Below are 15,146 nucleotides of genomic sequence, written 5' to 3'. Positions count from 1 at the left end.
CAAGCATGGCATCAATTCCTGGAGCCCCCCCAGCTTGCTCTTGGTCCGACAGCCAGCGCCCACCCCAGCACCCACGGTCGAACACGCACACCCCGGGCGACCGCCCAGCATCCCAGGTTGCAGCCGAAGCTACAGCACGCAGCCTTTCACACCAGGTTGGAGCTGCGGTGGTGCCTGCAAGCCTCTTCCCGGTGCCCTGGCAGCAAGAAAGCACCATAGGTACAGGAGCAGTAAGGGATCCCACGGGAAAAGCCTGGGGAGAGGGTCTCGACGAAGAAATGGTTATTTAAAAAAAATATGCCAAGGAAGTAGTTGCCTGCACTTATCTACTGTACGCCCTTCCCAGCCACTGCTGTATGCTGGGATTTTTTTCAAGTCTTCGTCAAGCTGAAGGCTTCTTCTGCCTTTCAAGTCTCTTACTGGAAGTTTAGTCTAAAAGGAACCAAGTTTTAATCTCTTCCAGTGTTCCAGAGGACGCCCTCGGAGGCGAGCGTCACTGGAGAGCAGGGTCCATCAGGGTCCGTGCTCCAGAGGATTCCCTGGGGCCCCCAAGCCCCGCCGCTGCCGATGTGCCGGGGGGAGCAGGGGCTGGAAGGGGGACGAAGAGGATGGAGGCAGATGCATGGCCACGGCGTGCACCACAAAACGCCTTTAGCTCTGGCCCTCCACCACAGCTGCCAAGGGAGCATCTTTTGGGGGGTGCAGGCAGAGTCACGCTGCTCCAGCAGCGTGGGGGGCCGCAGAGCAGGATCGGGCAGGCGATGCACGGCTGCCAGCTGGATGTCACCTTCCTTGCTGCCATCGCCCCGGCTGCACGTCCTGCCCACAGGTTTTCAGGAGCACTGAGGAGTCCAACGCGTTTTATTTTGTACTAATGGGTCGCGCCAACATTAGAGAGTTGCTCTTGGACATCGCTTCTCCTGGGGAAGAGCATCCTTGGATGCAGGCAGCCTGGTGCCCAGCAGGCAGAGAGTTAAGTGGCACCGGCACCCCTGTTTTGGGCAGGGCCCCCCTCTCCCCGGCCCAGGAGCAGATCAAAGCGCTGGGTATTTACCTCCTGGCTGGGTGCGGGACACTGGCCCTTTCTGATAGGGCTTTTCATCCCTATTAGGGCCGTGAAAGGCTGAGCTATGAGATCAGCTGCCAGGGGCTGTCCATGGACAGCGCTGAGCCGAAAAGGTCAGGAGGGAGGAGGAGAAGAGAAAAGAGGCAGAGGCTTAAGGGACAGGGCTCAACAAAATCGCATTTACTGTGGTCACGGTCTTCAGACAAGCCTCCAAGACAAGGAACCGCGTGTTGTCTAAGGGCCATTATTTGGGTTTGACATGTCCAGCGCCCGGGCTTTGAAGTTGGGAGTGGGACACCGTTAGAGACCCGTTTGTCTCCGGCGCAAGCCCGCCGGCTCCCATGCAGCATCTCCTGCGGGGAGAGGGTCTCATCCACCCTCTGCCACCAGCTCCCGGCAGGATGGGGATGGAGGAGGAAAGCCGGTCCCCAAAACCAGATGGCTAATCCGCCAGGACGGCTTTGCTTCGCCCAGGCTTTCCGCGTCGCCGCAGGTATGTCGCAAGCTGGTGGGACGAGGACAGCGTCGGCCCATTTGGGTGAAGAATGAGGAAGCCGGTTAATTGGGTTTTTATCAGCAGAAGTTCATAGCGCTCATCACGGCATCAAACGGCACTTTTGCTTTCAACTCATCTTCACCAAACAAGTTGTGGGACGGAAGATGAGGAGCACATGAAAGTGGCCACATTCAAATGCAATCAGCAAAGAAAGCAAAGAGCTGGCGGGCTGACAAACCGCCCTGGGGGGGCTGCACCCGGCCCCCCCCCCGGCACAGCACCCATCAGAGACGGGCAGCCAGCACGGCACTTGCCAAGGCAGAAGGAACCAGGGAGGAAATTATTAAATACCAAGGGTTGCAGAAAGGAGTCAAGCGGCTCTGCAGACACTCTCACACATGCTGGCATAGGCTAAAAGGCTTCCCAAACCAATGGCAGCTATTTCGGAAGCTGGAGGAGTACAGACAGAAAAGCAAGTAAGGCGGCGTGTCCCCAAAGAAAGAAGGAAGGATGATTCTGGCAGTTGCCAGTACATAGGTGACCTCCTTCCCCATGCTGAAGTGCAAGCCATAGAAAAATGCTAATGTAGAAAGGCCCAGGGACGAAGCCCATGTTGCAGAGGCAGCCATGGTTTACAACAAATAATTCTTGCCAGGTTAAGTCTAATTGCATCTAAAAACAGAAATGCAAGACAAGGGCTTTAACGAAACACTCAGGGTAATATATCTGGTCTCGCTGAATCCTGCTGCCAAAAAGCGTTAGATTGGATTACGAACATTATTACATCAAAAATGGATTGAAGGGCGTAAAGACTAACAATAAACAGCAGACGTATTAGATTTATGGGGCAAGCATCTACCAGGGCCTCACTTTTACTTTAACATTTTCATCAAACAAGGTCTCCTTGCCTTAAACAAGCTCACAAAAGAGGTGGGACACTGCGGCCGTGCCCAGAGACTTGGCAGAGGGATGGGTGAGAGATCCCACCTGCAAAAACACCACAGCGCTGGTTGGCCGAGGCGCTGCCCATCACATCTGCAAACAGCTGCCTGGAGAGCATCAAAAGGCTGAGCGAGGCTTCGCTCGGGGGTCTTCGCTCTCCTGCACCCCATCAAACACAAAAAGGGCTGCAGGGACCACCACCACCACCGTGTCCAAGGATGAAGCAAGCACCCAGGCTGAAGAACACGGTGGCACCGGCAGCAGGCAGGGCACCGCTGGGCTGCATCCCGAGCTCCTGCATCGGCATGGCAGGGAGCTGCGCCGGGAGCTCCTCCTCACGCCGCCCCGCTGCCAGGACATCAGGATTAATGCACCTCTATCTAGGCACCTCATTACCGGAGATAGTAAAACTGGAGCAAGTTCAAAGAGTAGCAGCAAACGCAATTAAGAGCTGCAGTGAATTAGGAGGTGAGGTGGAGAGAGCCAAACCTGCACGGCTAGCTAAGCGGGGGGGGGGTGGGGGGGTGGGGGTGGCTGGAGCTGCCCACAAGCATCCCAGGAGCACAGACACCAGGGAGATGGGGAAGGCTACTTGCGTGGGGCACCGACAGCCAAGGAAGCAGAGAAAATCGTCAGAAATTCATAAAAACAAAGCCGAGGAGAAATGCTGGTACGGTCAAGCTCTCGGACCTGGTGCAGATGACCCACAGGCACAAAGCAGGACCCCCACCCCGCCTCTAGGACAGCACCTTCACAAAACAGTCTTTGGTTTCCATCTTCCTACAGCCTTTTGCTCCTGCTAGCCCAAAAAGCAATCGGATGGATTACTTTTAAGTACTTGGACACATTCTTCCCTCCCATTTCAGCCATTCACAAGCAACCAGCTTCTCTACCAGCTCAGCGGGGATGAAGGGAGGAGTAACCACATGCCTGCTAATGAGCCAGAAGCACCTTCTGCCTTGATGAGGACGGTGTGAATGATCCAAACCTCACTGCTGGCCCAGGGAACGGTGGCAGCAGTAGCATCCACACACAGGTCTGCAAGTACAAGCTACCCTGGAGTCCCCCCTCAACCTTTCCAGCAGCCTGCCCGCAACTTTGTGCTTGGCCAAGGAACCCCTAAAAGGAGTTTCTTTTGGGGCAAAAAGCACGAATTTGTTCCTGTTGGACCTCACCTTCCTACCTCCCACGCAGCACAGCAGGAGGAACCGCCTGGGAGAGCCACCACCGTGCGCTTCCCTCTGTCTGCCCGCGGCATACGATGGTTTTGCAGGGAGGGTACGGGACGCTGGGGACAGGAGACTCCCACCCAGACACCAAAGGCAGGCAGGGAGGCAGCCGCAGGAGACCAAGGGCAGAAGAAACCACAGGCTGCCCTGAATCCAAAGGCTGCCGGGGAGCAAAACACCCAATTCCCAACTTCTCCGCCCTCTCAGGGCTCCATCCTGGGGACAGTGCCCCATGTCCTGCTGGAGCCCTACGTCCTCCACCAAGGACCTGCAGGCAGGAGCTGCCACATCTCATTCTTTATGAAAAGGCTTAGGAAGAAGCATCACCTTCCCCTGCCCAGCCCCAGGAGAAAAGATGCTTTTAACGCAAGCCTGGGGCTGGCGCAGAGGGGCTCGGTGCAAGGCTTTGGAGAGGATGGGGAGAGGTTACGTTCTCTTTCAAAAGCCTTTTTCATTGCTAAGCCGAGGGCTGGGGCCGTGTCCCTCCGTGATAAAAGTGGCCCTAAACAAGGCTTGGCATATCCAAGGCGAGGGCGAGGAGGGGGGAGGAGCCCTGAATGGGGAGAGACCCCGGGAAGCCCCCCGGCTCCGGCGGGGAGGTTTTCCAGCCGCCTGGGGAAGGCGGGGGCCAAGCGGCACACGTCCCGCTGCTGCCTCGCTCCCCTCCGCTTCAGCATCTTTTCCCCCAGCTTAGGGCTGCCGGCAAATGAAAAGGAAGAAAAAAACCCTTTTGTGCGTCAAGGCAAAGCTTGGGGAGAGGGGAGGGGAAAGGGGAAAAAAAAAGGAAAAAAAAAAAGACAAAAAAAAAAAGACAACACGTGGGTGGTCTGCTCAGGAGACTTTTGACTTTGTTTTTTTGGCTATTTTATTTCTTGGCAGAAAGAGCTCCTGGGGCTGCTCGGCAGAGGGTACGGCCAGATCACAGGACCATCCTCGGCCCACCCAGGGGCCAAAGTTCAGCTGGCAGTGGCCGCTCGCTCCCAGCACCGAGGGGGCTCGCATCAAAGCACAGAGGAGTCAAGAGAAATTAAAGTCAGAAACGGTCCGAGGAGGGGGCAGAGGGCACCGTCGGCCCCCCGAGGAGAGAGGGGGGGGCACCCCGCAGGGATGCTCTGAGCACCCCGCTCTCCACATCCCTATTCCAGGCCTATACAGGCTCCAAGATGCTGCAAGAGGAGACTGGGAAATAGAAGATAAATAGGATTTTATGGCAGTCTCTTTAGAGATCCCCCCACCTTGGGATGAAAGCAGGATTGCATTACAAATACAGAGAAAAATTCTAGATGGGGGAGAAGATTCCCACTGCCGGCAGCAGAATCATACCGAAAAAGGGGGCAAAACCGCAATGAGTTTGAAAGCCTTAGCCAAACCTCCAACGGGATGCACAGTCAGGATTTTGCAAGCTGCGCAAAGCCGGCACGGCGCAGCTTGCAAAATCCCGGCTGTGCACCCCATCGGAGGTGCAGCCAGCCGGAGTCAATGGTGACCCAGGTGTGCTGGCAGCGTCGGAGGGGAGCTGGCACCGGCTCAAAGCCGTGGGGGCCCTTGGGGAGCCACGTTTGTACTCGGCAGCGCGCCGTCGGCCGCTTGTGAAAACGCCACCAAAAGCTACGGGCAGTTGATTTAACTTAAGCAAGAGCTTTCCTGTGAAATGCAAAGCAGCTCCTTAAAACTTGTGCAATTCAGAGCCCGGTAAAATCCCTCTGCCTGCCCTGCCCACACCTTCCTGCCGGACTGCGTTGCAATGCGAGGGACCCCACGTTTCTCCTCCCCAGCACTTTGTTAGGCTCCTGAGCTCCTTCTGGGAAACGTATTTGTCTTTGGGGGCTATTTGCAGCCCCGGGGGTCCCAGGCGACATAGCAGCGGGGCGTGAGGCAGGACCCCGCTTTCAGCCCTCATTAGCTTGACGACCGTGCCGCTGCTTGAACTTGACCCCCGAGCACGGAGGAGCCGCTGACCGAGCGCTTCAAGATGTTTGCCTGACATACAAAAGGCAGACTCATGGCTGCGTGTTCAGCCCCTCTCCCCCCTCTTTGCCCACTGCAGGGAAAGCTTGCTGTTGAATTAAGCCTTGCATCAGCTGAGGGACAGCAGAAGGGCTGACCTTTCGGGGTCCCAGAGCCACCGGCCACGGTTACTGGCGGTAAGGGAGACAGGAGCCTGCACGGGAGCTGTGCCAGGGCTTTTGGCATTCCCAGCCCATCCCCGCGGCGCCTGGGCTCGCAGCCAGGGTCGCCTGCACCCCTGACGGCTGCAAAGCTGGTGACCCCACCTGTGCCCCCTGAGTGACAGCAGGCAGATGGCCCCAAATCCCGACAACGAGAATGACCGAGCGATGGCAGCTCTCGGCAGAGACCAGCCCCGCCAAACGGTGACTCAGCCCCGTGTAGCCCGCGGTCTCTGCCGGCACCACCGCCACGCCGAGCAGGCCGAGCGGGTTGTTGCGCCAGGTCCTCCCCGCCATCACCCAAGGAAGCAAGGGTGGGCTCAGGGCTGACCTGCCGGAGCCCGTCCCAGCTGCTTTCCGTGCACCGGGTTTAGTCAAATTATTCTGCAGCAAAACCACAGGCAGTCCCAGCCCCAGGGAGGACTCGCTGGGGAAATCCAGGCTGGCAGCATCACCGCGGCACCGCGCTATGGCAGAGCACCTCCTGCCCCCAGCCGCCTGCGACGTCCTCGGCAGCCCCTCCGAGGGCAAAGATTTCAGGCTAAAAATACATTGTTTACCGACTGGAAAGCACCGGCTCCCGTAGCTCAGCGCTCGCCTCCCACGCAGGTAGCTGACCTCCGTGCCGGGCCGCTGGCCGGCGAGCCCGCGGCATGCGACAGCGAGGAGAGAGACGAGCCGCGCGGCCACCGTGCCCTTCGCCGGCTGCTCTGCCGCGGGTCCATGCGCGACGCACTGAACCAGGCGGGAACGGTGAGGTTGAGGAGAAGATGAGCAGGGGAAGAGCGAGCTGGCAGGCATTGCTGTGCCCGGCGCTGCCAGACTGGCTGTCGAGGGACGGTCGAGCTCCCCGGAATCCTCACTCCATCCTGCCAGAGCCGGCAAAGGCAGATACATCCCTGTGCAATGGTCCCCTACACGCACGGACCATGGGCTCCAAGAAAATTCAGCCCTCTTTCCCTCTCCCCTCCATAAAAACACGTTGTACGGAGAAATAAGACGAACAGGCTGCCACGCAGAAATTTTACAGCCATTTAGACCACAGCAAGCCCTTGGCACCGCCGGCAGCTTCCCTCTGCCAGTGCTGTTCTCAGTGGCAGCACCCAGGTAGAAGGACGAGCGTCTCCTCCGTCACCGTTCTCCTGACCCTGATGGCCCCACCAGAAGCTTCCCAGCCCCAAGGCAAAGCCCTACGAGAAATGCCCTGCAACACCTCCAGCAAAGACGGCAGCAAAAAATAAGCTCCGGGCGTGATGGTGTTCCAGACACACGCTGCCCCTCCTTGCCAGGGCTGACCCCGGCGGGGGGGGGGACATGGTTGCGCTCCTGCTCCCGGCTGCGGGGAGGGCAGGGGACATGGCACAGCAGCCAGATACAGGCTGGTGACCCGCTCAGCCGGTGACACATTCCTCCCCCTTCTCTCATCCAGCAGGGAAATATTTTCCGTACGTGTCAGCTCTTTGCACCGGCCAAGTCGTGAACAAAGCGCCTGGCGACACTCTCCAGGCCCCCGCCGCCCCCCCCCGAGCCAGGGACGGCGGCGAGGAAGAGGAGGGCAACTCACATGTGATGAAGTAATCCTGCTGCCGCTTGAACTCCAGGCCCATGTAGTTGGGGCTGAACTCCTGAAACTTGATGGTGAAGCGGATCTCCTGCTCGGGCCGGTTGCACGTCACAAGCACGTTGGGGTCCATGACGGTGCTGCAGGCATCTGCCTGGTCCTTCTTCACCAGGTACAGCTTGTAGTACTCGTAAGGCTTGGACGGCTCCGCCTTGGGGCAGATAATGTCCAGTTTATCCCCAATCTCTGGGTAGATGACCAGCCCCTTCCCAGTCATGAATCTGGAAGAGAGGAGGGCAAGAAGTTAGCCACGTGCAGGCAAGTGGGGGCCACACCAGCCCGTCCCACCCCCCGCAAAGCCCTGCTTTCACACCATTTATTTTGTGCTTAAACTCTGCTGCTTTCCCGCTGCAAGATGCTTTTTTGACACCGGAATACAGCTCTCCTCTTCCTTCACCGTCACTGCACGTGCAAGGAGCCAGCGTAGGCTCCCACAACAACAAGAGGGGCTCGCTCGGTTCATTCCCGCTCCCCAGCCCTCCTGCCGCGACAAGGCTGAGCGCCCTTCCGAGACCCCAGCCTGGCTCCCAAAAGGGAATGGAGTCTTCCCACAAAGGGCTGCGGAGCGGGCGGGCTGGAGACGCCGTGGCTCTGCCCGACGGCCAGGCGAGGAGCTTCCTGCAGGGACAGGCGATAATTAGGCACGGGGAGAAGTCCTGACAATGGGGCGCAGGGAGGGATCCCTTCCACGCCCCGGCTCCCCGAGGAATTCCTGTCCTTAAATGGAAGGGAGGGAAGCATCCTGCAGGACAACTTCTACCAGGCCAGGCTCAACGGCGTGCCCAGGAGCGTGGGAGGACCGGATGGAGAGGAGCGAGGAGGGAGGAAAGCTATTTGGGGCTGGAAGGCAGGGCATTGCGAAGGGAAGGAAGGTAATATGCTGATAATTAGCATTCAGATTTCATTATTGTGGAGCAATACTCTGACTACTTTTTTTTTAAGCATGAAGTAGAGGATTAGGGCAACAAGGAGGGAAGCAGCAGATCATCTACTTTGATGTAGGCAACGTAAGGCGTTCTTGATGGAAGATAAGGTGGGAATGGATGTTCCTGCAAAGTTATCTCTGCTGCGACTCCCTCGCGTAATGTGGGCATGGCAAAAACCGAAGCGTGTGCTTCAGCAGGCTCCACGTCCGTGGCTTTCCCTTCCTGCTCTTGGACACGGCGGGTCCCCATCCCGTCCCACCCCAGCCGTCGGATGAGGGGACGGGACACCTTCTCCCCCCCAGCCAGCTGCACTGGCTGGGGCTGGAGGCACCGCGGAAGGAAGATCAAACACACAAGACCAACCTGCTCCGTGGCTCTGGTACAAGTCTTAGCAAGAAGCCACGGAGCTGAAACTAGCGCCTGAGCAGCCCAGGCTCCAGGCCTCCGGCTGCAGGAGCTCCAGCAGATCTGCACGCCGACCGGCCCGGCTGGGAGGAGGCAGGTGGAGCCGGAGCCCACGCATACCCCGATGCCCTTGGCAAGGGCTCCGGAGCTCGGTGCCAGCTGTAACAGCGGGAGGGATGGCCAGGACAGACAGACAGACATCAGCTGCACCTCTCTGCCAGGTCGCAGCCCCGGTGCTCGCCCTCGCCCAGTCCCAGGAGAGGAGGCAAGGCACAGGGACAGGGGGTACGGTCCCCTTCACCCACGCTGCTCCCAACGCGGGAGCTGAGCTCAGATTATCTGCCCCATCCTCCCTGCCGAGCCGTGGCACAGCCTCGATCACCCCAGCTCCGGCGGTACCCGGAGAAGCACCGCGGCCATGGGGGGGGACAGTTGGGATCATCCCAACCCCGGCACCACCGGTACAGCAGGCTGCACCTTCGCCGTGCAAGCTCGTGGGGAGCAATTCAGTTTTACCAAAGTCACGACTTCTGGAAGAAGGCAATAGCCTCACGAAAGAATAGGAAACTTGTAGGAAACTTAACCCCTGAACATGCAGGTGGGATGCCGCGCTGCTGGCACGGCAGAGCCCGGCTCCATCCCCGGCGCTGCCGGCAGGTGAGCCGCGCTTCGCCTGAACGTTACCAAGTAGGTCAGCTGGCCCCCGGCCAGCACGCCGCTTCCAAAGCCTGGGGAGCGATAAAGGCTTCCCCCCCACCCACAGCCGGAGCCCTGACGCAATCCCAGGAGCCGCAATCCCGGGAGCCGTGCAGCAGGAGATGCAAAGGAGCCCCTGCCCCTCCCTCCCCACCCCACGCCGGGGCCGCAGACATGCAGCGCAAGTGAACACTTGCACGCTCCGCTCACGGGTTCCCACCCCGAGAGAGGCAGCTGGATCCCACACTCGTTTCTCCACGGTTGGGCTGAGTCAGAGGCTTTTTGGCACAGGACTCGCCAGTGACTCAAATTCCCTCCTCCGGCCCCTGCCAGCTCCCTCCTGCCCAGGAGATGCCAAACAGGAAGCCGCAAACAAGTCCGGCAGATGTCTTGCAACGCCGGAGCGGGAGGAGAAGGCTGCTATCCGTCCCCCATCTCCGTACCAGGAGGACCTATCGCACCTCCTCGGCCAAAACCTGCAAACCGACCGGTCCGCGCGACACCAGCCTGCGCGGACGGCATGGCCGCCTGGGATCAGGTCAAGCTGATTTTTAACCATAAAGCGATCAGGGGAGCTGAGAACGTCCCAGCACCACAGCCTGCTGGCACTTCTTCGTCCCAGAAACTTCAGAAAGAAGGCCTATGTTCGGTTTAGTTGTTTCAAGGATAAAATGACGAGCCCCGTTTCTTCTGCAAGCGCTCAGTCTTAGCTTCAGAAGCACCCAGCTTCTGCCTGGGAATTTGCCCAGGAACATTTTCCAGATCTACACGAACTTCGAGCACAACAGAGCTACCAGCCAAAGCAGGCAGCACTTTTGGGGGTGCTCCCTCCGACCACTGCTCCCTGCCAGCTGCGTTCCTGCCTGCACGCACCCGTTTTACCCTTTGTCCTCCGAGTTCCCTCATTTTTTTCTTCGCCATTTCCCCCTTAGCGTCCTCCCTCTCTTCTCTAAAAGCAGGGCTGTTTCCCAGCCGAGAGGCTGGGCAGCATGAGCGGTGAAGATAAACTCCCAAAGCGTACGCCTTCAAAAACCCTCTCAGGGCTCTTTGAGCTCTTAACCACACATCGAGACTTTTTGCCCCCCCCCCCCCCAAATTTTGCTTTGTCGCAAGCAACGGCTTATGAGGGCCATGCTAGGGAAGACTGACAACGGTTCCTATCATGCAAGAAGCCAGTTCTCCAGGAAATTCTCCTTTAAAATACAGAAGGTGAAAAGCAACATTTATCACAGGAACAGCAGAGAAAAAAGTGTCCAAAAATTGTCACAAGTTGCCCGTACGCAGTATTACAGCAAGTTCTGGGTATGAGAAATTCTACTTCAGAAGGACCGTTGAAGGCAAAAAAGAATTACACTCTTGACTTGTCTTTACAAGGACACATCTTCAAATTTATCTTAACTGGGAAGAATGAACAGATCTCCTTTTAAATTAATAGAGAAATTCATTGTGCCCTCAGAGCACATGCTGTATCCTCCATACCTTACAGTTTCATTTCCCCGTTTTAAGGTGGGGAAGGAAAAGAAGAAAAAATTAAAATTCAACTCAACCTTAACGCTGGAACTAAGATTGACACCTGCATAATAACATGCTCTGGGACACAGCCCCAGACATGTACTCTATTAGACAATTTGAATTTGGGTCCAGCAGAGCACCAGGGCACCGAGAGGGAAGACAGCTGCTGCTCAGAGCCGTAATCTCCCAAAAGCCCAATTTCTGACCCTGTTCCTGGGACACGAGTGGACCCCTGCCCACAATCTGCCCTGGTGAGCCCAGGCTTAGCACGCCCCGTGGAAGGGGAGGGTGGGATGACAGACCTGCAACCAGCGCCCCACTGACGAGCGCCCAGTGCTTTCGGGGCGAATCCTGCACACCATGTGGAAGCCCGTGAGCCCGTACCCGGCACCCCAACCACCCATGGCACCCGGTGGGGTCCCCCCACGCATGCACCTTCCCCCCCGACCACCCTCCTCCACCTCTCCCACCACTTGGGAGGAGGATGGCGGCTCAGCTCACAGATAATATCTCAGCATCCTTCCTCCTGATGCCAAAGGTGGTGGGAAAGACTACCTACAGCCATTAAAGCTTAAAAAAAAATATATATTTTTTTGCAGGTGCTGCAAACTGCACCCAGCTGAGCAGAGCCTGCCAGGGGGGAGCGCTGGCCTCCACTCCCATTATCAGCAGCTTCATCACCTAAAGCCCCTCAAGCTGATTTTTGGGTGGTGGCACCTGCGGTTGCCCACCCGCAGAGCCATGCCGGCTGCCGAGGAGCATCCCGGGCAGGCATCCCTGCCACCGCACCCCCGGCCCCCAGCTCCCGGCCCCCACAGCCCCCAGCTCCCGGCCCCGCAGGTTCCTTGGGAGCGATCAGGTGGCGGCGTCCAATTTCCTCATTGTTTCGGGAGGTGTTTTCTGATGGGAAAGGTGAAAAGGGTATTTGTGAGCCTTGTAAACCGATTCCTCTGAGTTGGGTAAACAAGGGGAGCTCTGTTGGCAGCAGGATGCCGGGATGCCGGAGCAGAGGGATGGGATTAAAGAGCAGCCTCTCCCCTGCCCCGAGTTGGGGGGCCACTGACGGGGACCCCCAACCCCCTGCGGACCAGGCAGCCCCCCTTCTCACCAGCAGGGAAGCTTAGTCTCCCCTCAGGGGTCCAAAAGCCTCCAGTGGGACCCGATGGAGTGACCTGGCGGCTACCAGTGGGACCTGCTGGAAGGGCCATGGACTCGGCCGGTGCCTAGTGTCAGAGGCAGCCGCCCTGGCATGACGGAGGCGGTTTGCAGGGAGAGGAAGAGGAATGGGGCAATAAGAGATGCTAATCCCTTGAAATACACAGGAGGGCTGCCCAGGGTTCAGGGAAGGATCCCAGCCCTCGTGTCCCCAGGCTGTGCCTAGGCAGGAGCTCAAGCCACACCACGGCACCGGCGCGTTCCCCGGGTGAGCGCAGACCAGCCCCGCGGTGCCGGCTGCTCCTTCGGTTCAACCCCCACGCGGCCGGGCACAGACCCGCGCGACGGCTGCGCACACCGAGGATGACCGGGATCCCTGGTGCGACCAGAGGCAGAGGGACGCTGTCCTTCCAACCGGCAGCCGAAAAGCTCACACCTCGGCTTCAAGGAGGAGCAGCCGCATTGGAGGGTGGCGGGGGTCCCGGCAAACGGCCTGCCAAATCAGAAGCCCGTGGCTTCTCCAGCTGGCCCACAGGGCACCAGCCGCACCAAGCTGCTCCGGCAGCACCACGGTTCCTGAAACTGGCAGACCCCGCCGGGCATCGCGCAGGGATGAACTGCTCCATCCCACTGCTGCTAGAGGCTCGAGGAGCCCTGGAACACAGGAGCAAGAAGGAAAACCATGGAAGTTTGGTTGGAGCAAGCTCAGGACTCGTGTTGGGCATGGTACCTCCCTCCTCCACACACACACACCATGCAGGCTCCTCTTCTCCACATGGGCATGCACGGGCTAGCAGACTGGGTCATGGTTAAACGTGGACAAGCTAACACGTTCACAGCAATAGCTGCAAACACAAGTGTCCTGCAGATAAGGTATCTGGCACCTTTACAAACATGCTAGCAGTCCTTCAGCTCTTCCTTAGGGAGAGCATGACCAGTAAATTGCTTGAAAATACAGTTTTTTAAAAGAATGGGTTGACGCACTTCCAACAACCTCTCTCTCCCCGAGCCCAGACACTCCTTGCACCACGTGAACTACAAAACCTTTGGGGCAGCATTGCCTTTCCCCATGTCCGAGAAACACGACACACCCCACCTTATTTCATGCTTTGCAGAAAACAGAACAACATTTAACAACAATCTCCTCCTTGGAGAAGATGCTCTAAAGCATTAATGCTGACACACATACAAGATGACATATGCTAAATGCTGTTTTCTTCAAAGAAATCCAAAAATAACTGTATCTTACAAGCAGGACATCTACTTCTGGCAGTGAAGGCTGCAGGAAGGCTGCCGATGCCTGGTAGAGCGAGAGGAGGGCAGCGATAACTGAGGTGCATATGGCATTTTCTAGTACGCAGGAGCTGCGTGTCTTCCTGGTGCCTGGGCAGCTGAAGGCCACGTTGGCTCAGCTCTCCATACCAAAAGAGCATATGGGTCATCCCAGCAGGATCACGGCTCCCACGAGCCACCGCAGCTCACACCAGCTGGGAACCACCCCAGAAAAGGGATGGGAAACAGCCAGCAGCTCCGCAAGGTAAAGAGAACGAGTAAAAAAAAAAGCCAAAACTCCATGTGCAAACTGGGTGTGTTCTCCTGGAAAACACTTCTGAAACCTGCAAGAGCTTCACCAATGCCCAACGGCACATAAAATTAAACACCTGCCTCTCTCCGCCTCATTCTTACTGGCTTTTCTAGGACACAGCACCACCGTTTCACAGCAGCTGCCCAGGTTCAGGGGACTCCCTCTGCCCAGGACACTTGGCCACCCCCTAGAAGAAATTAATCCTGTCCCTGGAATAGTTCTCCAGACCCCCCATTGCCACAGAGCCAGGTCACGCTCCAGCCGTCGGAGGGGTCCCTCCAGAGCTCACACTCTGGCCGTCACTCCAAAGCTCCTCCGGTGACACCCAGCCACCTCTGCGTTTGCCAAAACCCGTATTTTCACCAAGCAAATGACACCAAGGGGTTGGTACCAAATACTGGGACCTTACTTGGGCCGTGGTTGAAGTCAAACAGCATCGTCGGACAGGGACAACCACATGGTCCCCTGCAAGCTTGAACCAAGAGCATCAGATATCCCGTTTCATGGGGATGGTTTTCCCAGCGATATCCCAGGCAGGGCTGGGCTGCCCACAGACACTGGCACATCAGTGGGGGTCCCCAGCCAGCCCTGCGGGACACCACAACCCACCACCCAACTCACTTGACCTCTCAAGAGCCAAGGACAATTAAAACGGAGGAATTACATACTTAACCCAACGGCCCACCTCATCCCAGTACAACAGCAGCATCCACAGCCCTTTCCCAGAGCAGTGCCAGCACCCTTTCTCCTTTTTGACTCTCCTTAAATTCTTGGGAACAAAGATATCCCACGGAAGGAAGTTAATTACAACTTGAATAAAAAGGTTCCCCGCTCTCCTCTGCCTTCCATCTGTATCTGTCACCTTCTCGCTTGTTCAGTCGAATTATTCGTTACCGCAAGAGAGGGTAAATAGGAGCACGCGAATCCCCACACTTTTAGATCCCACTTCTTTTATGTGCTCTTCTATTATTAAGACTCCTCTAAAAGGAGCCTTCGATCTCCCCCCCCCCAGTCTATGCATAATTATTTTCATTGTCCTTCTGCAGACCTCTTCTATTTCTGCTGCATCCTTTTGGAGCCGAGGTGGTCAGCACAGAACCCAGCAATTCCAGGTAACTCTTTCCGAAAACAGCCTCATACCTCCTTCGCTCCTTCGACCTCCACTGCTCAAAGAGATACTTTTCAGCTATTCACAAAGGCACCTTCCAGCCCCCCCGGCATCTCGCCATCCCCGGGCAGGGGGAACTGCCTCCGCTGAGCCCCCGCAGCCGCCCCACGGGGCCGTCCCGTCCCGTTCCCCTCCCAGATGCACTCTAAGGCCCTTTTTCCACATCTCGGGTTTAAT

The 15,146-nt window shown here is 57.5% G+C and overlaps 1 protein-coding gene across 1 annotated transcript in view; it reads right to left on the bottom strand.

The window, feature by feature from the left end:
• The window catches only part of EFNB1 (ephrin B1), a 52,453-nt gene that overhangs the window by 13,002 nt on the left and 24,305 nt on the right, over nucleotides 1-15,146 (bottom strand). Inside the window, exon 2 of the mRNA XM_049827770.1 lies at nucleotides 7,466-7,743. Coding sequence (XP_049683727.1) covers nucleotides 7,466-7,743 — 278 coding nt within the window. The remainder of the gene's footprint in view (nucleotides 1-7,465; nucleotides 7,744-15,146) is intronic.

The sequence above is a fragment of the Accipiter gentilis genome, chromosome 24, assembly GCF_929443795.1.
Source record: "Accipiter gentilis chromosome 24, bAccGen1.1, whole genome shotgun sequence".
Classification (NCBI taxonomy): domain Eukaryota; kingdom Metazoa; phylum Chordata; class Aves; order Accipitriformes; family Accipitridae; genus Astur; species Astur gentilis.
Note: the sequence above shows the minus strand (reverse complement) of the source record. Positions and strands in the feature narration are given on the sequence as shown.